At 46.0% G+C, this 27112-nt stretch overlaps 1 protein-coding gene across 1 annotated transcript; it reads left to right on the forward strand.

Annotated features, from left to right (window-relative positions):
• Positions 1-158: 158 nt before the first annotated feature.
• On the forward strand, positions 159-26449 carry LOC119389895 (uncharacterized). Its single transcript, XM_037657312.2, has 10 exons — positions 159-306; positions 1478-1595; positions 2480-2668; positions 5680-5859; positions 6807-7036; positions 7665-7859; positions 12110-12354; positions 18216-18512; positions 19931-20272; positions 23500-26449. Exons 1-10 carry the CDS (start codon positions 236-238, stop codon positions 23631-23633), a joined length of 2001 nt encoding a protein of 666 aa, XP_037513240.1. The 5' UTR covers positions 159-235; the 3' UTR covers positions 23634-26449.
• The last annotated feature ends 663 nt before the right edge of the window (positions 26450-27112 follow it).

Consider the following 27112-nt stretch of genomic DNA (forward strand, 5'->3'; position numbering starts at 1 on the left):
CATTTGAGTCGTAGCCAATCTCAGAGGCCAATTTCTAGCCCGTACGGTGGAGTAATGACTGAGCGCTCCATTCTCCCAGAGTTCTCTGCTACTCGCCGACCATCGCTCCACGCATCGTGCATAGCGCTTGCCCCCTCTTTTTCTATTTTATCTATTTCTATTCATTGAACGAGACACGCTGCGGCGGTCTTTTTCGTTCGTTTGTATTTGTTTCTCTCGGAGCTCGAGCACCGCTATGATCTTGCCGGTGCTTGCGGGAGCAGTACTTTGTGTGCCTGTTCTTCTATATTCCTACAGAAAGATACGGTGAGACTCTCAACTGCCTACACTGAGCATAGAAATGAAAAATTGTTAGCGTCAGCGAAGAACGCCGGTGCTGGCCGCCAAGCCAAGCTTCGCGTTGGTCTCCTCGCCACGTGCTGTGCTCGCGCGCGCTCATCTCCACTCGTGAACTTAACCACGAGCGTGTGCTTGCAATTACATGCTATTACGTGCTTTCGATTACTTGGCTCACGAGGTAGTGGTGGACGCATGGCTTCCTCAGCGCCGAGTGATGCGATCTGTGGTGTTCGCGAGCTGTGGGCGATGATGGGAGTTGCCGCTCTAATTATCACTTAACCCTGCTGTTCCTCTAATGCCTCTCTTGACAGTTTACGCGTCTCCTGCGTCATTACTACGCAATCAAAGTCAAAGATTATTCGTGTTCCGCGGGGTTCGAGGATCCCAAAGCTGCTTTTGAAAGTGCGCCGCGCTCGTGGCTTCGTTATTTGGTTTGTTTTAACGGCGGATCTGTTGTGTCCGCGCAAAACTCGGCAGGTATGCGCCACAAGAAAGCGGGTATGTGCCAAGCAGCTCCTAGCGTAGCACAGCCATGCGAAGCATAATATAGAAATGGGAGTGAGGGTGTGATGTTAGGATGAGGAGGAGAGAAATGAGGAGGGGAGAGGGTAAACCATAACATAGCCATGTACAGTACATCATAGCAAGTGGTGGGAAAGATAGGTGAGGAGGGTGGACATGGTGAGAGAGGGCAGTGTGGAAAAGGAGATAAAAGAAAGATGAAAAAAGAACATGTAGAAGAAGATAAAGAAAGAAAGAAGGTGGAGAATGAACTCAGTCTGCGTTCGCCAAGTGGTGGCGCTTGCTTGCCAGCTCCACTCATTACTCAGATTGCACAGACGTGGAATTGGCTTTAATCTTTCTTGTTTTCTTACTACTTGGATCAAAGGTTTTATATTACTTCAATTTGAACGAAAGAAGGGGAATTTTAAGGGCTCATTTTGCTTCGTTAGACAAAACCTTCGGTTGTGTTTCTTTGTTAGACGCAATCTTCGCTTTGAGTTGTTATAGCTCAGTTTCGCCTTCTGCGTCATTTGGAGCATAATACTGTTCGTCGAAACGTATGGTCTAAAATAGAAGCGCGACATCGTTTTCGCGATGATAGTACTTCATTTTGTTTTCTCGATTTCTCTCGCAGGCCGCTCTTTTCTGTCAAGGTAAACTGCTGGTTCTGCGGGCTCCAGACGGTCGTTCCTTACGGAAACATCAACTGCTGGGACTGCCCGAGCTGCGAGCAATACAATGGATTCAAGGCGGTATGCTGAAGTAGTTCCCATTCTAGTGCTATTTGCTTGAAAGTAACACTCGTAGGGGTGCATCCTGTGCCTGTATCTGTGAAATCTCGGTGTTCAAAACTTGTAGATTCAAAATTAGGCATCAACGCACAGGCACATGAGACAGTAACAGACTTGATCCTTCTCATTTTGATAGAGCAGTTATCAATAATCTTTCCTTGAGGTATTGCCATACACATGAAGAAAGTCGTCATGTACAACCAATGATCCGTTTCTAGGTAACGTGTAAGAGCTGTAGTGGTCATGGGGAGAGGAGATTGAATCTGTTACATTTTGAATGCAACTGTTCAAGGCGAGTTTATCTGCAAAAGTGGCCATTTGTGGTATCGCAGGATCAGAAATCTGGACGAGATCGGCTTAAAGAAGGGTGAATTTAATAAAGCCTGCAACTTAGATGCCTCGCTGCATATTAGGAAGCTATGAATTTTGTTTATATTTTCTTTTTTATAGAATACGGTTTTGGCAACTGAGTCCAACAGACAATTAAGCCAAGGAAATTGTCTGTTGGATTCATTTGCTTGTGTCTAACGAAAAAAACGAGCCTCACGGAAAAAATTCCGTTTAGATTCGATGACTGTGATGGGTTCCTTGTTGCAGCTTGCCACTTGTGGTTGGGAAATTCAGTTCCAGTTGGCCTTGATTGCAATTTAAAGTGCCCTGTGCAACTAGGTGATAATACTTCTCTCCAAGTAGCACTGCACTGCCACAGTGCCTGGTTTACCTTTTAATCTGTCTTTTCTGCTTCCCATGCGTGCATACCATGTTTGTTTCTTTTGTCTTAATCGTGCTTGTGAAGTCTTGAGCCAGCATTTCTAAGATGCTTTTTCATATTTATGATTTCTCAGGATGGCGACTACAACAAGCCCATCCCTGCACAGTTTGACGAGGCCCTCAATTTCACAACTTCCAGCTGCCAATCCGATTCCTCGCCTTCGGCCTTGAAAATGAAGCCTGACAACCAGCTCTGTTCCGTGTGTAATTACCATCAGGTCATCAAGGTTCGCCTGCTGGCAAACTTCACTTCGACGGAAGAGGTAAGCACCTTGTGAACATCATCTACTGTCGTGCCTTGTTTATCACTGTTTGTCTTGTAACTGTCGTCTTGTCGCTGTTGAAGGGACACATAAAGAGAGAAGCGATTTTTCTCTTATTAGTGAGTTGCCCATACTCTTGCCGTGAGAAGAATCTTCATAAGAGAGAAAACATGCCAAAGGAAAATATATGTGGCAGCAACACCTTGAGGTTCCCACACTGACTTGCTGGGACGTCCAAGATTTTGACGGTGTCTGCTAGGGTCTCCATAATTCTTTATTGGTAAGAATGAATAACATTGCATTTGAAGGGAGGTAGAGACTTAAAATGGCAACTTTTGGGAAGTTTCATTAAGGCAGGATCACCAAAATACGTAAAAAGACTTTGACATCCGTGACGCAATACTGACATTCTGGTGCTGAAGACCCTTTACGAAACTTGAAAATCAAGAATATGGCCTTTATTTTCTCTTCTCATAATGAACCTATGATCATGGAATTAGCTACAATAGAGCTTTCAAGAACAATTTATCATTATTCACCTAAACATACGTGTTTTACCAGTTGCGAAGTTCCGACATACGGCCAGCAGCCCTTGTGGTGTGAGGCAGTGTTAGAACAAATCTTGCAACACTCTTGCTTTGAGTGAATGTGTTCTAATACCCCGGTCACTCTGGCAAACTTAGTGTCATTTTGAGCGAGTGCACTTACGCCTCCAGAATGTCACTTTGGCGGCGCGCTGCTACACGAGAAAGGGAAGTGTACTTTGGAAATGATGGTAATGGCGATGAGTAATTCAGTAGCAGAGCATATATTTGTTATTTGAGGCAATGTTTATTGAGTAATGATGTGTTACAGCTATAAGCAGCCCTTAAGGTGGGCTTTACGTACAAACGCGGCGGCTGCCGCCATTGCCTGTCGTGTGCTGGGCATGCCCCTGGCGGTCGTGGCTGTAAACTGCCTGAGAGCGAGAATAGCAGAGTAGTTTTTTTGTTGTATAGTATGTTTTAATTCATACGAATATTTCTAATAACGAAAACAATACTTAAAAAATACTATAAACTCGGCTTTCGATAATAACATACTTATTCTCAAGCCACTGCTACCGAGGCTAGACACTCCGTCGCGATGAAGTGAGTTTGGCGAACGCACTCGCTGGCAAGTGCGCTTTGCAGCGAGTGGCCCTAAACGTTTGCATGTGACAGCGTGCGAATGACACTAGCGGCGAAGTGCCCTTCCTCAAAGTGCCCTTATGTTGCCCCGTGTGACAGGGGTATAACTTAGTTACAAATGTAAACGGACCAGCAGTGACAGACTATTAGACTGCTGGCGCACGGTGCGTTGCTGATCGCAGTTAAGCCCGATTGGGATTAAATTTCACAACAGTGACTGCCGCCCGTCTGCAGCTCGCGTAAGGAAGCCAATCATGATCAAGAAATTCGATCTGGATCAGGCTCGTTTGTGATCAGAAGTGACTAGATGACACTAGTGTTAATACATAATAAATCCCCCCCCCCTTTATTTTTCTTTACTCGTTGCTTCTTTGACGAGTACAGTGAACAAACCTCTCTCAGACTCTTGGCTGAACGCAGTGTTGCACGATGTCGCCACCTGCACATGTGTAAACATGTGCAGGTGTACTCTGTACTCTGCGAACTGCAACACCAGAATTAGGACAGTTAGCTTTAGAATAGAACATTGAGGATTCTCGAAAGTTGTAATTCGCCACAGTACAGCAGTATATATACGAGTACAACCAACCTCGATGTGTAAACTCTGGTGTTAAGAATTATTGGATTGAACAGGCTAAACACAAAATCTCTCTCGCTGATGTCAGCATCCAACGAATGTTGGATGTAATCAAGTGATTTTTGTCAGATGCGACTCTCTTACGGTATGGTTCATATATACACTGGGAAATTTCACAGGTGTTTGCATAACACAAGACTTATACATAATATCTTATTCAACATCAGCCAGTCCACCTGAGGGGGCCTATTCCTGTTCATACAACCTCTGTAGCACATTGTGTTTCCATCTATCAGCTCCCACCTTTACTTTGGAATTGAATGATGGGTAACATAACTAATGTATACAATGTAAGAATGGGCAAATAGTAAACTTCAGATTCGATGTGAATAGTGATTTGGTTGAATAAATTCGAATTGAATAATTCGAGTAGTGTATATCGCGTATTGTCAAGAAAAATTAACATTTTTGTCATGGCCGTACTAACTTGTGCATTATTTTAGGAATTGGAACTAGGCGTGTGCGAATGTCACTTTTTTGGTTCAATGTTAAGTGGAGGCAACTTTGATTAGTAGCAAGATTTGAATAGCAGTAGGGTGCAAATTACAGGTGGTAAAATACGCTACATTTTAAAATTTACTGTGCTTAGCGCATATGAGCTCGTATAACGCGCTTTTAAACTTTGAAAAATAATTAATCGAGGTGAAGGTAATATGTAACCTTGATGTGTGGCGTCGCGGCATTGCTGATTTCTGCCGGATAGGTGGTTTCACGGCATCGCACACCCTCTCCCCACAGTAGTGAAACCACCATTTCAGGGGGTTATTTGCGGTCATATATATGTGTATTCCTTCATTTCGAATATTGTAACATTCATTCAGATATTCAAAGCACTCAAATATTTGCCCATACCTAATATTTTTTTTTTATTTGCGACATAGACTTGCCCTTAAGGCAAAATATTTGTTGTGTATATTTGTATTAAATGTGCGCCGTTAGGCCGGTCGGAACGCTCCCGTCATCTCCTGCAAGCTGGCCTTCGCTACAGTGACACAAACAGCTATGACTGATGGATACATGACAACACATTCCACAAGACACTTCTTCACTTCATACCTAATACAAATTCTTGAATTCTGAAGTCATACATCCGTAGGGCTGAGAGCACATTTGTACCATGGTATAAGACACTCCAATAGTGCGCATGCTTTGTAGTACATGTACGGCTGTGCTTTTAATTTCTTGCAAAATGTAATGTGATTCAGAGCCGCTTTGAAACTGAGGTGGAGCAGTACCGGCAGCACCTGGAAGAGGTCTACGCATTGTGCCAGTCATGCGAGGTGCAGGTCAAGAGGACGTTGACCCTTCAGGACTCGCTGCTGCGGCCGCACTTGGTCGGTCGCACCCTGCCGGGCCATTGGAGAGTTCTGGCACGCTACTGCCTTGTACGTGTGAGGCTTTCTTGGTTGGCAGATGCATGCAATAATATCTAGCAATCTGAAGGCTTCATTTTCTATGAATGTACAGTACGGTCCACTGTTGAAGGGAACACCCTAATGAGCATATTTCGTATTGGTGGACCTGTGACTTCAAGTGGTTTTTTTTTCTTTTTTTTTTTTTTTTTCTGTAATATGTTGCTGGGTGCCTATTAGTCATAACAAGGCACATCGCTTGCTTAAGCATGCGGCAGATGATTAATTACAGTTTGTTTATTACCGACCGGTCTCAAGTTTCAGTTTGAGAGAGCTCCGACAACGACATGCCATCGGGTGCAATTAACGCCACCTAGCGAGTGAAACAGCACACAGAACTGTGACGCACTTATGCGCTGCCTGCGCCATCTGCTCACATTTTTTCACTGCTGCATGTGCTGCTAGATGTCGTCGACGTCATCGTCGTATGGTGATGACTTTCTTGATGCTTCCACGCGTTTGCTGCGGGGACAGACTCGCGAGCAGTCGCCGAATAGTAACCTGCTGGTACTGCGGGCACAGGCACAGATAAAGGGCAATGGCGGCTGTGACGTCATCATTCCAGCTGCGCCTGCTCGGAGCTTGGCTGCAGTGGTGACGTATTGGAAGATGGCAGTTGCCTTTAGATCACCTTAGTTGATGTCACCGTTGCGAGGTGCAACATATAGAGCTGGATTGTGCACGCAAACTTCAAAATTCATACAAATTACCTTCCAAGCTATATTCGCTGTTGAGATTTGGTAGATGATATACGTATGTTCACAGGAATTGATCCCGCAGATTATCTCGGCCGCAAAATTTCGTGTCTGTACCCCATTAAGTTCTTAGTGCAAAGACACTCACATGTACTAAGATGCACGTAATGGTATCTCAAGTGGTGGAAATCAACCTTGACCAACTTGCCTATTCCACATTTACAGCCTTGGAAGCAACGTCTGAGGCTCGCGTTGTCCATCACAGCGTCTGCCATGAGCGTCTCTGCCTCGACAATGTTGCTGTTGGCTTTGCTTGAGGGCAACGCCATGCTGACACAGTACCTCGCGAAGTGGGGCCTGGCTAGCTTGGTGGGGAATGTGCCGTCCTTGCAACTACTGCAACCTGCTGGTTTCGTGTTGGCTGGAGGCTCGGTGCTGTTTGCGGGACGTCGGCGGTGAGTTCTGTGTGCCGTGTTGTAAAGCCCCTTCTATATATGAAACAAAATAAATCAACAATTACACCAGTTTACCAGCCTTTATCTTATATATATTTCCTTGTATCTCTTCTTTTTTCTAATGTTAGCACAGCGAACTCCTGCACAGAAGTGTCGCTAGATGTAATATGCGCTAGGTAGTGTTTTATTACTATAACACCCATGAGTTCTTCTAGATGGCATGTTTATCCCTTTTACAAGGTCAAACTTTTTATTTACTTGCTATTACTTTAAACCTTGACAAACACAGCGCATCTTGCATGTACATTTGCATTTGACCGTCCACTCATTTAGATAAATAAGTGGCTTTTATAGTTTGTAAAGTGTTGCATTTTATCATCTAAAGACCCATAGTATGGATTCCAACATGTTCTGCATAAGAGCAGTGCATAGCGTTCTTGCTTGATATTGTCTTGTGACTGGAAATAGTGTTTGGTGCCACCTGTAAAAGCATTTCAATGTTAACATTTTCATGTTATATTTGTCTTTAGCTTACTGATACTTTTAAACTCATTTAAGCTCAGCTCAGAGTTATGGCTGAATGGAAGCGAATGTATGGTTTTCCTTTGGGTTTTTCTTTTTCTTGCAGTCTGGGTATTACAGCCCTTCTTCTCTGCTTCTGCTGGCTGCTAATGGTGTCGTGCAGCTACACTACAATGGAAAACTGGCTAGGTTATGGTATCGTAACATGGTTCCAGCTCGTTCTCTCCACTTCGACGATTGTCCTGGGAGCCTTTCACACAGTCAACCTTCTCAAAAACTACCTGCATGGTGGAGCTCTCAGGTAGGATTTGTCTATTTACACTGCTGTTGTGGCACTGCATTTTTTCTCTCTCATTTAGCACCTAAAGCACATTCCCAAATTGACTGTGTCTCTTACAAACTTGATTGATTGATTGATTGATTGATTGATTGATTGATTGATTGATTGATTGATTGATTGATTGATTGATTGATTGATTGATTGACTGACGGAATTTGTCACAGCAAAGAAACTCTGGAGTAATAAGGGATGGCACAGGGGAGAGCTCCGGTTTAGTTTTGACTACCTGAGGTTCCTTGTCGTGCACCTAGATCGAAATGCATGAGCATTTTCATATTTTGCCCCTATTGAAACATGGCCACCACACTTGGGAGTCAAACCTACGACCTCAGGCTCAGCAGCACAGCACTACCACAGTGGGTCGGATGCGTGCGAGCGTGGAAATGGAATGACTGAAAGCGTTTACGGATAGAGCAGTTACAAGAGTAATCACTCGATTGTGTTTGAGCGTCAGAACTTGATACAGTAATCCCTCGTTATAACGAAGTCAGCGGGACGGCAAAAAAATTCGTTATAAGCGGTATTTCGATATAAGCGACCACTCGAGAATAGCTAAAGCAGTCGAGCTTTACTGGCCCTACCACTGCGATGAAGTCAGAACACAATGTATTCAGAGAAGCAAAACTTTATTCAGGTGAAAAAAAAAAAAAACACATTGAATGACACAATCACATTGCCAATCACACAGCGCACCCCATGGAACGCTATGGCGCAGGTCAGCCCGCGGTCTTTTGACCACTTTTCGGCATCCAAGAGACCATCGTTTTCTGGTGTCTCAAAGCACCAGGAAAACTTCATTTTTGTGTAGATTCAATCTTGGGGGACTCCAGGAATGCGATTATGACCGAAATTAATAGTTCTGGCACGCTGCACTGTGGAATTTGACAGCTATCGTTCGCTCCGCAGTACAATCACCGACCGATTTTGGGGACCTGGCGGGGACGGCAAAGTAGTCCTAAAAAGTTGTTAATACATTAAAATGAAGTGTACTTGGATTAGAGCAGCCTAAGAAATCTCCAGTCATGCTCTTCTTCATGTTACGCTTTGGTACGAGCAGATTTGGTTGTATTCGGGCTAAAGTAATGTCGTCAGAGGGTTGGCAATCGCTGCCTCCGACCGATGCGGGCGGCACAGTTGTTGGCTCCATGGCACCAAGCACACAAAATTTGACGCCGGTCACAAAAAGATGCACGTCACGTCTCATCTGGTTGATGAGATTCAATGACATGGTGCGGGGTTCTTAAAGGGGCCCTTTAATACTCTTCAACCCCCATTTTTTACTCGTGGATTGCGTAGACAAGTACGGACGAACTAGTGCAGCAAGAACGGCAGCGATAGCGGCACGCAGTACAAAGTTATTCAATTTAGAAAATTCAAAATACAAGAAAAAAAAATGCCTACCCTCAACTCTATTTTCGCGGAGTCACGTGACCACATTTCACTCTCTGCTGTGACGTCGGATCTCCGGAGCTCCAATGAAATGGGCTGAAAGCTCTTACGTAGGGGAAGCTCGCACACCATTGTTGCCTGTGCAGTCAAATGTATTGATGTCACTGTTGCTATAGCAACAAGCAACGTGGTGCCTGACCGCGCCATTTTGTTTACACGGTCGAACAGCTGGCTGAGGCTGGTAGAAATGAGCCGCCCAGACTTGACAGAATTAGAGCAGGCGCTTTTGCTTCGAAGTGAGGCTTTGCGCGTCGTTCCTTACGACACTCCAAGGCAGCAATCAGATTCCTCGGACTCACATTCGACACCAGCGAGAAGTTTTCACCGTACGCGCGACCACTAGGCACGAGCACGAGCAGCACAAGAAAGAACCCCGGAGAAGATAGACGAGAGAGAATCCTTTCGCATGGACTTCCGATTCGCGCAAGCGAAGCATCCAGAGGCGAGGTGGAAGCCAGCGCCTCTGTCGCGCTTTGTGGTTGTGGTCGCAGTGATCTTCTTCTTTTCTTTTTGCGATGGCGTCTGTTTGAGGACCAATGAAAAGCTCGGAAACGAAAAATTAAACTCAGTAATAATCTAAATTTTGATGCTATGCCACGATTGCTTCTAACGTTGCATTCGTCCTCTGATAGCATGTCTGATAGGCTGCGCCAATCTTTGTCATTTCCGCCCACATAGTTCTAGCGAGCGCCGCTATGCGCCCCGATGCGGTCGGCAGCGATGCGGTGACTTCATTGCACGATTAAAATTACTAAATAATTTGATATCGGTGCTTAGACCTATGCTAAAATTATCCCCAGCCATCGGTCTACGCAAAACACAGACAAAAAATAGGTGCTTCAAAAATGTTGGAGGGCCCCTTTAAGCCTGCACTGACATCGTACAGTACGCGAGCCTCCAGCATTTCGCCTCCATCGAAACGCGGCCGCAATCGAACCCACCTGTTTCAGGTCAGTAGCCCAACGCCGTAACCATGTAACCACCGCGACGGCAGGAAAGAAATCTGACGCGCACAACGTATCAGACACACACCTGACACACCACAAGGACGACCACGTGTGGAATGACAACTGGAAAAACAAACGCACAAAAAAAGAAACCCTACCGGCGTATTAATGATGACGATAAGGCTGGCTGAAAGAAAAAAGTTCCGTCGTTTTGCCAGCCAAGGAAGAGCGGGCATGTCCTCCGAAACTGCAAAATTGTGCGCAGTGCCAATCTTGGAGGACACACAATTAGCCACTGAAAGCCAAGCCAAACTTCACTCAGCCAGCGGAAAATCCAACATGGCGGCTTTCAAAACCAAGCGGTGTGGCTCAAAACGAGTGATTCAGTCCGAAAAAATCGGTCGCGAAAATGTATTAGTGCTGTGGGAACCTTGACGGTGCATTTATGCAGTCCGAAACATCCACGAAGTCCGTATTTTTGCTGTCCGAAATATCCGTCGGCGACTGTAAGCGAGCTCTTGGCGTTCACTTGGTAACCGTTACTAAGCGGTAATCGATCAAGGGTTTGGTACCTTTGTGGATTGTTCCGGGCTTGCATGGGACGTCAGCGGCACTAATTTGTCACTGCATGCGCAAACTGGTCACCGCCGCTCGGCGACACCTCCGCTTGCCACATCGTTCCAAGCGGGTCAAGCTCTTCGCGCGCTTCGAGTAATGCGCCTCAATATGCATGCGTTTGGGTCGGGACCGGAAGAAATTTCGAATAAAGCGATATTTTGAGTAAAGCGATTTCGTTATAGCGAGGGATTACTGTACGTTCCTGTACTTTCAAAGCAAGCGTCCTTGGAACATATTCTAACCTGCAAATTCCTGCACTCTGTCCCTCTGTCACCTAAGGGCTGTTGATGCTCAGAAGCAGCCACTCTGTATTGCCACGTGAATGCAATGACTGTTCCCCTTCGTGCTCCTATTTCAGCCTGGGAAATACCCCCCGAGTTCAGTTGATTGATTTCTGCTGTTATTGTTATTGTAATTACCATATCAAAATGTTATGCCTAGTTGGGAGTTTTGGTCGAACAACTCTTAAGATCCACAACGTGGGAGGACTGAACAAGAACAAATTGGGAAAATTGGGCGTGCAATTTCGAAGACAATGCGCAGCTTAGGAAAAATGTTTGCCGGACGCCTTCCTGTGCAGCTGCCCTTTGACCGAGGGGCAGGGCATGTGAAAATGCCAGTCATTTGCGACAATTGACGATAGCTGCGACGGGCACCGGCAGCCAACTATACAACCGAAAATGTCTGGTGGGAGGGAGCCCGTGACCACTTGTGCTGTAAACAGAAAGAATGAGCGCTACTTACTACCATAGACTTTTACCAGCTGGTCCAATCAAATTGCCCATTTAATACACCGGTTACCGCTAAAAAAGAAGGAAAAAGGGACCTGCCTCATATATTGCAACAGTATATTGCACTTTTATCTATTTATAGTTGGTGATGCATCTACTGTACAGTACTCACGAATTGAAATGCAACATCATTTTTGTTTTGGTATAACGATTTCTGTGATCATAACCGTTCATGTTGTTGCAGATTGGGCTGCTAAAGGTAATGTTGGCTCTGATGCAAGTGTTGGCTCTGATGCAAAATTAACTGATATTACGCGAACTGTAGCCACTGGAAACGAAATAACGATCATTACTTAGCTCTAAATTTTCGCGTTTCAATCCGTAAGTACTGTGCAACCACAGCTGTTGTAACACAGCACCTTATCTCTCCATCTTTATCTCTCTCTCCCTCTCTTTTCCCCCTCAGAAAACTGGTAAATGCCAGAGGAAGCAGCCTGTCATCTAGCCCCTGCAGCTCCAGTGCAGAAAGCCTGAGCTCATCAACTTACCTACCCAACTGGGAAGCATCGCAATGCAACGGCCAGAGCCAGTTCAGCTTCGGTGACAACCACAGCACTTGCAGCCGGCAGACAAAGATGGCCGCCAGTGACCTCTCGGACAGGATGACCGACGTGCACATCTCCCCAGAGAGCGAGAGATCGTGGACCACTAGTGAGAAAGCTTTTTTGTATGTAGCATGCGTTTGCATCTTGGGATCCGACTGACCTTAAGGGCCCCTAAATTGCCCAGAGGTCAAAATTTAGTTGTGGTGTTGTAGTTGTGCATGAGTCTACAACGAACACGTGGCCACGAGAATTTTTGGAAATGGTGCTGTAATAGCGGAGTTACACGTGTTTGATGCTCGAAATGCGTTCCTTGCTTGTTTCACTCTTTCCTTCGCTACGCTCCGTTCGTTGGTGCATCTCTGCTCCTGGACAAGTGTTTTTCCTCTCTGTGCAAGGAGGATAAGCACAGAGCAAGCATACCTGCAGGCACACAAACAGGTTCTTTCTGTTACTGTCACGTATCTCGGGATCGCTTGCAATGTCGGAATGGAGTTGGGAGAGAGAGAGAAGAGAGACTCGGGAGAGACCGTGGTGGCACTGCAAACAAAACTTTATCTAACACACCACGGCAAACCAAAATAAACACACGCACTCAATATTTACAACAAAAAGGTAACGAGTGCAGAAGTGCAAAGATAACTGGCACTCACAAACTAGCCTAACAAACATCGCAAAGCATTCGAGCTATGCCTATCTCCTATCAACTCGAGAGTCTGGCCACTATGGCCTCTCAGTCACTCGCGATACCAATGGAGCGTTCTTACGGTTCGCGGTGTCCGCTGACTCGGTTGATGGTCCAAAGTCGACGTTCGGCCCCGTCGTCGCAGCTCCTCTCGACGTCTCCGGGCCGTCGCCGTCGATCAGACGCCTCGCTGATCGTCCTCCTCGCCGATGCTTCCTTCCTTTCGGAGAACACCGGTCTCTCCCAGTTAGGCCTAACTGCCGGCCTCTCTTCAGTGCCACTGGCTCGAACTGTCGACGTGGCTCCGTGATTGTCGGTGGGTCGCCGTCGTCTTGCCGAGCTGTGGTAGTGCCGCAGGTGCCATGAGAACTGCGTGATGAGGCTGCCGCAATCCCGGGACGCCTCGCTCGGTAGACCCCGAGGTCGACGGCCACCCTCCCGGGGCATGCACAACGCTGCCTCCAGAACTCAGCCCTGCTGTTCCCGTCGCGGACGCGACGCTGGCCTGCACCACCTTGCTCCTCGACGACTCCACCGAACAATGCCTAACTCTTCTTCCGTGGTCTCTCACCTCGGCTCGGGTCGCGTGGCACGCGCCTTTCTCCGGCCAATGGCTTGCGTCGACGTGGCGGGGGTGCACACCATCGGGTACTTTTCCATTCCCCGCACACCATCGACACCTTGCGCTGTCTGGCGCGCGCCCCGTGCCCCTTTACTCATGACAGTTACTGACATGACCAGATTCGACTGGTGACACCACGACCAACTCTGAGGCAGTGATTCCACTCCTGCGCCAACTGCGCCAGAGTGCACCAAATTGCATTTACTGCGCCATCCTAATAATATCGACGGAAATTGCGCCAAACTGCGCGAGAGTCTCGGGTTTGCATCTGGCCCCGGCAATCGCACCGCCGGCGCATCAAAACATGGGCAGTTTGATCTTGGGGCTGCCAAAGTCACAACCACGGACCAAGAATTAATCCGCTAAATAAACAGCGCTCACGCGTGCGTCCCGAGTAAGCCGCGATGTCATGCACGATGCGACGCAGCTTCTGTTGTGAAAGTCGGCTCGACGGCAAAACGCCCTCTCTGCAGGGGATCGTGACATCTAGGCCAATCGGTAGCAAGAAAGTGTGGCGGCGATTCATCGGCGGACGTCGTCTGTTGCAGAAACGCAGCTGGTAGCTCGTTTCAAGCGTTGCACGGCACATAATGAAAGCAATGTTCGGTAATAACTAGACGTGTGCCGCTAAATGTCTGTCACTTCTGTTTGTGGACATCGCGGAATGAAGTCTGGGAACGCTAGCAATAGATATATAAAACGATATCGAATTTTCCGTGCTTCGCATTCATTGAAGAGCACGTGAATGGTGGGAACGCGTTGAAACTTTTTCTCTAGTATACTTTTTCCATAGACCATTGTCCAGAAGAGCTTTCACGTAATTCCTTCCACCCGCACATCCTGGTTTGTAGTCGCTCTTGCGGTGAATACCCCCTGAAAGGCCCTGCCCTTCTGAGTGTTAGGGTCTTAACTCGAATTTTTTGCTTACTTTTTAAAAAAATATATCATCTCATTAATAAAAGCATGTCTCGAAATTCAGTTTCAATATGCGCAGCTGTCAGTAGCGGGCCTGTCGCTGATGGCCATGGTGTCGGAAGGCCCACTGGGAAGCAGCTACACCATGTTACACGTCCGCCGCTCACTTTCCACGGTTGATAGCTGACAGTTAACAAAAAATCACAGTTTCGCTTAAAGGCCAACTCCGGCAATTTTTCGAGGTCGATGGATCTCAGTGAAATTCGCTGGGTACGTTCCTTTGCATGTTTCCGTCATTTATGCCAAATTACAGGCTTGAGACATGCGCAGATTGTTTGCAAATGAATTTTAAAGATTGTCTGCAAACGTCCTCCTGGCTTCCCACAATTATTGGCAACATTGCGTCTGTGACGTCAGTATTGGCAAGGCGGCGGAAGTGACGCAGCCGAGGGCACCGCTAACTTCGGCGCTTAGGCCGCTACAGCGAGTGTCTGCTGTGCACAAGGCGATAGACAGCGTTGGTTTGGCTGGCGCTTCGTTGGTCGTCCCGGCTGTCACAGTTTTCATACTCCGCGCCGGCGTGACCGGCATGTCTTGAACGACTTCCGGTTCGTTCGTAACAACGTCTACGTCATACGCAGACAGTACACTCGGTTGGGTTTCGGTTTCGGTGTCGCGCTTTTTTGCTTATTTAAAATTATTCTCCAATTTGCCGAGTATTTCTGCTATCGGGCCCGTAACAGGAGCGTCTCAGGAACATAAAAGCACCATTACTTTGACATGGCCAAAATATCGCCGGAGTTGGCCTTTAAGGGCGAAGCAATGAACGTGATACCAACAAATTGTATTGTTATATGAGATAAGGCGAGCAGCTAACTCTTTTGGATCTGATCTCGCGTAACTCAACAAAATGCTGGTGTAAGGAAATATGGCTGCTCTAGGGACCGAAGCGGTTTTCGTGCTGTCAGTTCTCTAAATGCGAAGACGTTGCGAGCACAGCAAGTTTACGAGCCGTCTCCTGATGCCTCGAGATAGCAGACGCGCCAGCAACTGCACCCTACGAACAGCGCATCCCCCCTCCCCTCCCCTGGCGTCCCTTCATGCTCCTTACGAAAGACGGGTGGGGCGTTTCCCCCTTGTTTGATGAGCAATCGACGGCAGGCCTCGCACGCGGGCTGATGTTATCAAATGCGGCCTCCGCACAACAGAGACGGCCGGCTCGTTTCATCTCCGCTTCAGCTGTGTCATCGCCAAAGTTCGGAGCTCTTACGTACGGGTAGAACATAGGATCCTCGGGGTGATGTTATCAATTTGTACTTCAGAAAGGAAATGACGACAGCGGCGACGGCAGAGACCCGTCGGGAGTGTCCATAAAATTACTATCGCAATAAAAAGAAAAAAAATTAATGAACCATTCCACTCTGTGAGGTGGATGACCAGCGAAGTTGTTTAGCACACGGCACAGAAGTGACGTGTTGGAGGCCATTTTCGCATGTAAGGCCAGGTTGTTAACGGCCAGGCTGTTAACGTTCAATTAATTATTCAGGTGCTTGAATGCAAATACAACTTGCTTCTCCAGTGTACTCCGGGATGTGAAATTAGCTGCTCCTAGTGCTGCAAGTTGGAAATTTTTCTGCTCCAAGTGCTCCAAAATGAAAATTTTGCTGCTCCAAAAATTGCTCCAAATCGGAAGTCCTCGGTAGCATCACTGCTCTGAGAATACTGAAAGGCCCGGAGAGGAGCATGGGCATTTTTTATATTTTTTTAATACTATTGTGGCGCACCAGCAGTGCGTAGTGCTGCCACATTTGGCACTGCTGATTTGTGATGTAACTCTAAACTCTATGTGCATGTTTACTTGAAATGTTAAAACAATATCAGATGTTGTTTAGGGACCTTTTAACAGTGATGCACTTCTCTGCATTACCACTAAGATCTCAATTCTCACAGCTCATCACTCATTTCGTCTCTCAGCGAAATTTTAGACCTTTTGTTCGGAAGAGTAGGTTGATCCAAAATTTATGCTTGATTAGGGCCTCTTCTCAGACATTGGCACCAGTCCTCCAGTTGCTTAAGCACTACTCTATAACAAAGTTGATTTTGAGGAAACGGTTCAGTAAACACTCATTAATTCATGCTTTGTGGGACCAGCAAAAGTGTGTTTTATCTGTATATAAAGCTATGGAAGAACCCGAGAAAGTGGACAATGAAACGCATGCTGCACCAACATGCCCCAACTTGGCAAAGAGCTTTAATCCACTCATTTGCTGATTAAACAATGCGTGAAACGAAAACTGTTGATTTTGTGGACATCTACAATTGATAAGCATTTGCAGCCTTTTGGAGAATTTGCCAAAAAGCCTTGCCAAAAAGGCGTGAGTTTTTTGGCAAGGTTTTTTCCAGTAGGGGCTTGAGCCTTGTGAATCTTTGCAGTGCATGAGCATCTGCAACAGTTAAGCGTCGTAAGGTTTTATTTAAACCCACAGAGTTTTGACCGTAAAATCCCAAGCAAGTGCACCCCGCCACTTCCTCCACCTGACCCCCCTACGGTGAGAGATAATCTCTCAAGATTTGGAGGGGGGCTGCCTTGCTCGGTCGCAAATGAATATTCAAGATGGTGGCAGAAGAGCTGCTATGAATAAAGAATGCACCCCATGCTTCCAATAGAATGCTTTGTTGAGTACACATGCATTATCTGTTGTTATGTTGTTAGTGAATGAAACAGTGAAAAATGGCAGAAGGAGGGGGAGTCTTGCGCGGTCATTGGTGCATATTTCAAATCTCCTGAAAAAGGCAGGGGCACGCTTGCTCGGGATTTTATGGTGATTACCTTTTGGACATTCTGAATGTCTTATGTCGACTGGTCGGTCAAGCACCGATCATCCATTGCGTCAGTGTCTGTGAGTCCGAGCGCATCTTTCAACTGTGAAAACTAAGGCTGCTCACGTCACCGAAACCAGCCATTGCAGCGTCGTTAGTACCAGACACGACTCACACGTACTCACATACTCTACCGTGCTGCTGAAAGCCAAGTTCATTCAACTGGACACAAGAGGAGATTGCATTCTCTTGTGTTTCCGGGAGAAACGCGCTCAATAGAAAGGCAGCTGCCAGAAATTTGCTCGTCGTGTGGCTCAACACCAGGCTGGGCAGTGCACCCTTAAGTTGTTTCTGATACCGTGCATCAGCCTTTTGGCGACTCAAATACTGTCTCCTTTTTCACGTCTGAAGCCAAAACCACACGGGACTTGATGCTCATTTTGAACAGGATGCATTCAGAGGTACTGCAATTAATTATTTCGGGGCCCTTGAAAGATTAGGCTTTGTGTTACAATTGTCAAGTCACTTACCGCCTATAAAAGCCACAAAAGAAGCGGTAAAATGTTTTTGTGTCGGTACGTACTGCAGACTTTCAGTAAACGGAAATCTCTTAAATGGACTGCTGCTTAAATGGAGCAACTGCCTCTAATACGATTGGTTTCATACTTGAATTCTGCACCCCTTTTCATCCCTCACTAAATGGAACTTCTGGTAAATGAAACATATTTTCCTGGACCCTTCAGGTTCCATTTAACGAGAGCATATTGCACATCCTTAACATTAGCCAGGGGCCAGACCCAATCTTTGAACGACGTCACTTCCGCAGGTCTGTCTTTTTTTTTTTTTTTTGGAATGCCATTAGTTCTTCACATTTCTACACGATCGTGATCTCTCTCTCTCTCTGTCCACTGTCATGAATTTGATACAGGCACATGGTCCAAGCCCACAAGTCTGCAAGAAATCTCCCAAGAACCTGCTTCGGCCAGCTGCGCTAATTTGGCCAAGAGCTTTGGTGACAACAGACGTCCATCGTCACTTCTGTGGCCCGCTAGGCTGCACTTTCAGCAGGGCTCGCCATGGATGTCTGGTGGCATGTGGGCTATGGGCGGAACACGCACTCCCTCCAACACCAAGGTCTTGTGGGGAGTCCGGCAGAGTTTCGGCTTGCTCACTCCGCCTCCATCTGTGGAGGGGTCTGCCAAGCACAGCTCTAGTGGTTCCATCGGTGAGCTGCACATTGAACACCTCGAAAGATGGCCATTTACAGTAGATCCTTGATAATTCAAGCCCGACAGGACCTCAGGATTCTGTTTGAATTATCAGAAGTTTGATATCATAAGTTCTCATAAATATGACTCGGGGCAACATACCAACTAGTGTTCTGATGTTTATTGTTTTCCAGTGCCACAGCAACTCCATAGACAGCTCTGCATGGTTGCCAGTAAAGTTTTTTCACCTAAGCGATCACACTGGTGATTGTTATTGTACAACACATGCATGCAAGTGTAAATAAGGGACAAAATGTGTTGTGTCCCGCCACAGCTTGTAGCCCCTTCCCATTCTTAGGACACTTTTCCGTATGACATTGCTGTACTGCGGCAAAAGTGACTTTAGGAAGTGTTCGCCATGCGTTATATCAAGGCCAGGTCGCCTTTTTTTTTTCTTCTTAGTCATGCAGTTATGCGTGCGCATGGTATGGCTATTTTGGCTGTTTCGTAGGCAGGTAACTGGCTTTATATGCGATTGTTAGTGACATAAAAACGCGTATGTTCAGCTAGAAGCTAGAAGTTGCTTTCACTTCACTTCAAACCAAAAGCGTGACATTCACACGTGCCTAGTTCCAATTCTTAAAAATATTTTGCAAGTTAGTTGGGTCATGGCAGAAATGCTCATTCTTCTTTATAATATGTGATATACTATACTGTTCGAACTATTTCGATTCGAAATTATTCGACCAAATCAATATGTGCTTCATATTCACTTCGAACCTCAACTTACTATTCGTCCATCCCTACCGTTTAGGGAAAGTTCTCGCTTTACCTGTCACAGTGATTATGTTATGTTTAGGGAGACACATGCAAGTGCTTGAATGTGCAGCCATTTTGTTCTGGTGCCCTGGCCAATGTGAAATCTTAACTGAGAGACACATTATATCACTAAGAATTCCACTGTGTGCATGAGACAGCCATCCATGTAACATCATAAATAAGAGTTCAACCACATTGATCATCATTGTTCGGCCATGCGGCTTTGTTGCTTGTTTTATCTTTAGCTGGCATGGCATGTGCAATGTGTCATCCTTCCTTATGTTTCGTTGCCACAGCACTCCAGTTTCCCGATAAAATGTTGACTAAAGCTGCTATGGGGGCTAGTTGGCATGACTTCATGACTGTTCGTGCTGCCAGGAACTGGCGAAAGGACAATTGGAAAAAGACACAGCGACCCCGTGTGTGTCTTTTTTCAATCGTCCTTTCGTCAGTTCCTGGTAGCGTTAACAGTCATGAAAACGTCAACTTACCATAACGTCCACCTTACCATAACGTTGCCTCTCTGCTTACACTGTAGTCGGCATAAAGCTTGCATGGGTCTTCGCGGACTCGCTAATTTCTTTCTCTTTTATTTTTCTCTCTTTTTATGACGTAGCAAGTGCAGCTGGCCAGAAGCAGAAGAAAGCAGAGTGGTGCTTCTTCAAGCAAAGAGACGCCTTCTTCTCGTCGTCACCCGAGGACACCCCTGTACCCGAAATGAGGACGTCGACTTCCGCTGAGACCCGGCAGGCAAAAACATTGTTCAGCAGGCATCGTTCTCTGCCCGGCGGTCACAGAATCAATGACGCCTCAACGCTCCGGCACCGTGGTCAGGTCAGCAGGGAGACTGTGTCTAGCCCCATCCTCAACACTCAAGGCAGAGGCTACGCGAAGTCCTCCGTCAGCGAAACGTCGTTGGTGACAGGCAAGGCCTCCGGCTGTGAAACTACGCCAGCAGGTAAGTGGGGTCAAGGGAGCACCTTGCTTTCGTTTCTTTCCTCGTTGCTAACGGAAACTTTAGCAAGAATATGGCACCTCTCTTATACAGCTCAGACCACTGCGTGCAACCTCGATTCCCCCGCAAGTAACAATGCTTTGAGATGCGATTGAGCTTTCGCCTTTGCCACCAACAGGCGGACTTACAAGCTTGAAAGACTTTTTCAGGATAGTTGCCGTGGCTCTTCTCCCGACCACGAACTGAAACTTCGTTTCACGCGTGATGCCCTTTAGCTCGCGAGTGCGATCTCTTTTACGCCCGATCTCCGTGTTGTCTAGGGCAAGCTTCTCACGACGGCATGCCAAGTTGCAACGCGCACGCTAGGCCTAACAAGCGCTAGCTGCCATGTCGGCGGCCACGGCCTCGATAGTCGGAATCGCGCGCCTGCCTGTCGGTCATGTTTTGCACACGTGCAACCTTTCAAAAATGTTGTTTTGCCGTGTGCTTAGATTTACGTGCACGTTAAAGAACCCCAGGTGGTCGAAATTTCCGGAGCCCTCCACTACGGCGTCTCTCATAATCATATCGTGGTTTTCGGACGTTAAACCGCAGATATTATTATATTAAAAATGTTGTTTTGGTTATAGTGCGGTACCGCTTATAGTGTGGATATTCGCGACTCCGGCGACTTATGGTATAAGCGGTCTATGCTGTATCGGTACAGCGAAAGCATAAGCACACCCAAGCGTGTGCATAACGAATGGCAAGAGAAAAAACTGAAAGTTGTCGGTGAAATTGCGTAGAGCAGGGGTTGCCAAACCTTCTGGCCTTGGGGAACCGCGACGGATTTTCCAGCGTGCCATGGAACCCCTAACTTTTTCTTAGCATGAGGATAATTGGATGAGGGTAGGTAGGTGATGACTAGGCTTGTACAAATAGTAAACTTTAGGTTCAAAGTGAATTGGAAGCGAATAGTGATTTGGTCGAATAATCTCGAATCAAATTCGAATAGTAGTATGTATTAGAGCACTGCACGGGCCCGGGCCGGGCCGGGCCGGGTAAGGGATTGTTGGATCGAGCCCGGGCCGGGCTCGGGCCTGAGCCAGGCCCGTATTAGGCCCGGGTCTCATACGTATCTGTAGAATCACGCTCCGGACACCTGGCACGTCACGTCGACGGGGATCGCTAAAGAGGCCGCCGGCTGGTTCACTTCGGCGCTCTAATAGAGAGTTGTTTTGGAAGCCCTTAGTCCGGTCTCGCTTTAAGGCGTAACATTTACAAAGATCGAAGGCGGTCACACGAAGACGACGAGACAGCCATCTTCAGGGAACAGCGAGGACGGTGGCTCGCTCTCTAACGGGTGTGCCTCACTTTGACAGATCTATGGCACTGCGGTGGCGGTGACTCGGGGAAGAAGGGTGGGACAGAGAACGTTCTTGTTTCGAACACGGAAACGTTGTGTACGTTGGGTGCAGTTGCCTGCCCAGGAGTCAACACGACAGCTTTAATTTATGTAACACTGCCCAGCCTGGTGTATTCCTACCAGAAGCAGCTAGAGCACGTTTTTTTTTTTTTCATTGCATTGTGCAATAGATGAAGTTTGCAGACTTGCTACTTTTACTCAACAGCCCTAGCTCGTATGCAATTGATGTAAAACTTAAACTAAAAATGTCTGCCGTGTTTTTTTTTTTTCAGCTTATGGAGGTATATTTTGTAGTCGTTCTTTAAAATGCAAAAATAAGAATGCGTGGTTAGCACTGCGTGCGTACATGAAACAGCCAGCTATGACTCCAATTATATTTTATATTGCCCTGCAATTATTTCACAAGAGTGTTACGGGCGTAATTAACCGAAAGTATACACAGTACCAGTGAAAGTCGTGACACTGAAAGAAGTTCCCAAAACAATCTCTAGAAAATATCTTGTGTGTGGCAGGTATCTTCACAATAACCGAAGGTTAGACAGTGCCTCCTTTATGCTCAAGGCATAACTAGCTGAAACGGGTCGGGTCAGGCCGGGCCGGGCCCAAACCTTTCGGGCCCGGGCCGGGTACGGGCCACATTTAAGAACACCGGGCCGGGCTCGGGCGGGCCGGAGCATGGCGTTTCGGGCCGGGCTGGGCCCGGGCCGGAAAAATCAGCCCGTGCAGTGCTCTAGTATGTATCACATATTATATAGAAAAATGAACATATTTGTCATCACCCAACTAACCTGCACAATATTTTTAAAAATTGAAACGGGGCATGTGCAAATGTCATTCTTTTTGGTTCAAATTGAAGTGGAAGCAACTTTGAATAGTAACAGGATTTGGCTTTCGGTAGAATGCAAGTGATAACCTGTGAAATACGTTACATTTAAAAATTTACTGTACGTTGACCTTTTTAACTTAAAAAATGATGAAGTGATGTGAGGGTAATTTGTTCATTTAACCTTCAAGTGGGGCTTCGCGGCAGTGCGGATTTCTCCTGGATAGGTGTTTTCACGGCATAGCACTACTGCTCGGCAGTGAAACCACCTTTACAGGGGGTTACATGCAGTTGATATATGTCTATACGTTCATTTCGAATACTTCGAAATTTAGAATAATTTAAATTCGTTTCGAAGCGAATTCGAATACTCTAAAATTCATTCGAATATTCGAACTGCTCGAATACTCGCACAAGCCTAATGATGACACTTCTCGATGTGTGCAACCACCGCATCAATACCACCACATCGGCCTGTTATCTTTAATATTGAAGGCCATCACTGTTAATGTGGAACACGTGATAATACACAGGCTTGCATAAGAGCCACATTCTTATAGTGATAGACACTGAAGGGGTACTGATGCGCTAATTTTGAATTGTTTTACTTTTTCTTCATCTTTCTTTCTTTCTTTTTTTTATTATTTTTTTTTTCATCGAATGGGAGGCCAAGCTGTCGAGAGCCTACAAAATGCACTGGTAACCATGTGCAAGCCCTGAAAAATTAATTACGTGTTTTTAAAAGCTAGCTTCGGTTCCTGCTGTACCCTGACATCACGACACGGTATGAGCTTTTCGTCACATGCTCGTGCGAGATGTGATGCTCCCATGGACGCTTTACCTCATGGCTTCATTGATGACACAGAAGCAGCCATTTCGTATGTTTGGTACCTGACATCACAACTAGCCATACTGTAGCCCGATGTCACGCTTGTGTCGATGTCGGTAGGTGTGCCATGTGAAATTGACATGTAAATTGTGCTCCTTTCTCTGTCCCTACAGCTTCCAACGTGCACCTAGCCAAGCGGCCTTTTCCAACGCTCACCTGCTTCTGCCTGGTTTTAAGCGTGGTGCTCAACGTTTCACTGTGCGTCTACTTCGTTTTCTCGCCGCACACAGCTGCCGTAAGGCAGTGAATTTAGCCACGATGCGCTCGTTTAGTGCCCACTTTCTGGGCTTGTGCAACCAGCCATGACATTTTTTGAAGATTTTACCTTTTGCATTTTTGTACATATTATAAGCAAGAAGCATGCACATTACGAGAAGTACGCAAGTGCCAACATAGGAGAGGTGTCCCACACGCTGATAATCTAGAATTGGTGATCGGTGGATGCGTGGAAGGCGCACCTTTTTGTGTGCGTGTGAAACGGGCGGTGCACCGGGTGGTAAGGTTTTGTTTGCTTATTTTAACGTACGTACGTACCACTGCGAGCATTGCAGGTGCCCACGTTTTGCATTATTCGACGTCATAAACATGCCTAATCTCTTCAACACCCCTCCTTGACAGCATAAGACACTGCCATCTTTTTTACCGAGCTAGACAATACGCCTCAGTCGTAGCACTCTTTGACAGTTGTTGCGTTAAAAAGCTGCTTGAGGAACGCTCATCTCAATCATAGCACTCTTTGACAATTGTCGCGTTGAAGAGCTACTTGAGGGACGCTCGTCTACACTAGTGCCCGTGGGTGAGCGGCAACGGCATCGGTGATAACTAAATTTTGCCAGCAAAACCAGCAAGGAACGTTTTGATGCATTATGACTACACCAGACAAGTGACGCTGCGGCACTCTGCTTTTCGGAGATGGACGGAGTGTCTAATGAATTACGTAACCACTGCTCCAGAGGGTTTTGCACTCTGCTACAACCCACATGTTTCTCTTTTTTGTATTGTGGAACACGCTTAACTCCATCCGCAATTGTTGTTGCATTATCCTTTATTTGTATATTAGAAATTGTAACATATTTGAGACGTACCTCCACTCAAGCGCTATCACCGTTATTCTTTTTTATTCAAATATGAAGCTCCTACGTGGTCTGTACATTTATATCTGATAGAGGTAGTGTTGTGTTGTTGAACTTGCTAGGCTTTTGTTATGAGGTGTGCAGATGAAATTTTGTGAGTGAAATGTCGACTATCAGCACTCGGCTATCAGCTATATTTTCAGCACCTTAATTTAATTTAGATAGTTTAAACATTAACGAGCCAAATATAAGACCACTGCCCATCTACTTTACAACAGAAGCACGAGTAGAACGTGTAGGCGCGGACACTCCGCAGATTTGTACTTGCCACTAACCTGCATTTCACATCTTCACTGCCACTCTGACATTAGGTCCTAGTTTTAAGGGACCTAGCTGATTAAAACTGCCGCTAAGAGAATGCACTTGTATCAGTTGTTTGTCAACTTTTTTTATTCATGACGCTTAGCCGTTGTGTATGGAACTCACAGTGATTTTTTGAACCGCACTTCACACTGCCCACAACACCAGGGGGCTGGTGAACCAGGGTGCTTGGTTGTATGTACGCATTTCAAGTTATACAAGGCATAATGTAAACAGAATGCTGAAACTGTAACCAACAGTTCTTTTTGTCTCGCGCACATATATCTTATTTTTACTAGGGATGGGCGAATAGTAAATTTGAGGTTCGAAGCGAATCCGAAGCGAATAGTGATTTGGGCGAATAATTTCGAATCGAATAGTTCGAATAGTATTTACCGCATATTATTAAGAAAAATGAGCATTTTTGTCATCACCCTTGCACAATATTTTTAAGGATTGGAACTAGGTATGAGTGAATGTCAATTTTTTGGTTTGAATTGAAGTGGAAGCAGCCTTGAATAGTATCAAAATTTGAAATAGCAGTAGGGTGCAAGTTGTAAGTGGTGCAATACGTTACAATTTAAAAATGACTATACTTAGCGCATATAAGCCCATATAACACGCTTTTAAACTTAGAAAAATACGTACATTTAACCTTGAAGTGTGGCCTCGCGGCAGTGCATATTTCCCCTGGATGGGTCGCTTCACGGCACAGCAACAAGACGCTGCAGTGAAATCACCTTTACAGGGTAATATTCGTTCGAATATTCGAAACGCCCGAATATTCGCCCATCCCTAATTTTTACATTACAAAGACTGCCAGTACATTCTTTCTTCTTTTTTAATCTCTTTTCACATCTGCATCCTTCGTAAGGCATAATTGTAACTTAAGCTGGACGGTCTTGTGCTTAGCGTGGAATTTGGATTTTTTTTTTGCACGGTTCCAGGGGCTTTTTTCGACTTGCTGCACGATGTCTGTGGTTGTGAAAGCTGCTGGCCGTTATTGTCGGTTCTGTTCACTTTGGTTTCAAAGACAACCCAGCGATCTGCGTGTTATACCGTATACATAATAACAAAGCAGTGCTTGGACTACTATACTATGTTGTGTGAGAGAAAGAGTGAACAGTGTCTATTTTACAGAAATTAGGATTAGGGTGTTGCAGCGTGAAAAAAAAAAAAAAAGAAAAAGTGCTGTTTGTACAGAGTGAACTTTAAACTTGTGGTATTGGTCTATTTAAATAAAGTAGTACTAGTAGTGTGCATCTTTGGCTGTGGCTTGGTACAGGGTGCTATGTGTTTTTGGTGTATTTATGTAAGCCTCTTTGTGTACATAGAGTTAACCTTGCCGCACCAGGGTCACGTTTTTGTTGTGACGGTTGTGATGGAACAAAGGAAACTAGTCTGCTGCGCAGCACCATGGTCTATTGGCAAGTTTTTTATGGGCATCATCTTAATTACGTTCTGCTGCGCAGAAAGGTTATCTAGTTACAGACACATAATGCAAAATAACCTTTTGCGAAACCACTGTCCTTAGTGAGACAAGTTGTTCAAGCTAAAACTGAAGAAAAACTGCAATGTGTGTGAATCTTTTTTTTTTTAATTGTCTTCAATAAATGTGTCTGTCGTGACATCGATGTTGCAATTCGAAGATTCTTTCAGGCATGCAAGTTTTGGTGGGCTGCGAGTTTTAGAAAAGAGTACTTTGGTTTATACACTCTCATGAATAACATCATGCCTTTGTGCTAACATGCCTTTGGCTGATGGCTCTAACAAAGATATTTTATTGCCAATTATATAGACACTCTCGGCGGGTTTTTGCCGTCGCCGTCATGTCCTGGATATGTATAAGTATGTATATATAAATGAAAGCCAGAAAGAAAAATAAGAAAAAAATTCCGAAGCACACCACCAGGATTTGAACCTGCGACCCCTCGCTCCACAGGGCACTGCGTTAGACAAGACAATTTGGCCACGCGCCATCCATTCTTGGGAAAACTAATGGCGAGCTACTTATATACAGCATTTGCCACTGGCGGTACACAGAGCTCGGAGGTGGTTCAGCGTGTACAGTATCACCCACGAGATTGCCCGAAGGGCGCGCATTGAAGCAAATCTCCTAGATTTTGCTTCAGTTTGAAAACTGCCCTTGAGGCGCACACTAAAGGTGGCCCATTTCTGTACCAACTCACGATGTGGAACGCCAGGTAAACAATGCCTCGAATGTCACCGCGTGGCAGGAGATGCGGAGGGGTCACTCCATGCGCCGCACTTTTCAAGAAAAAAATAATACAGT

The sequence above is a fragment of the Rhipicephalus sanguineus genome, chromosome 4, assembly GCF_013339695.2.
Source record: "Rhipicephalus sanguineus isolate Rsan-2018 chromosome 4, BIME_Rsan_1.4, whole genome shotgun sequence".
Taxonomy (NCBI): domain Eukaryota; kingdom Metazoa; phylum Arthropoda; class Arachnida; order Ixodida; family Ixodidae; genus Rhipicephalus; species Rhipicephalus sanguineus.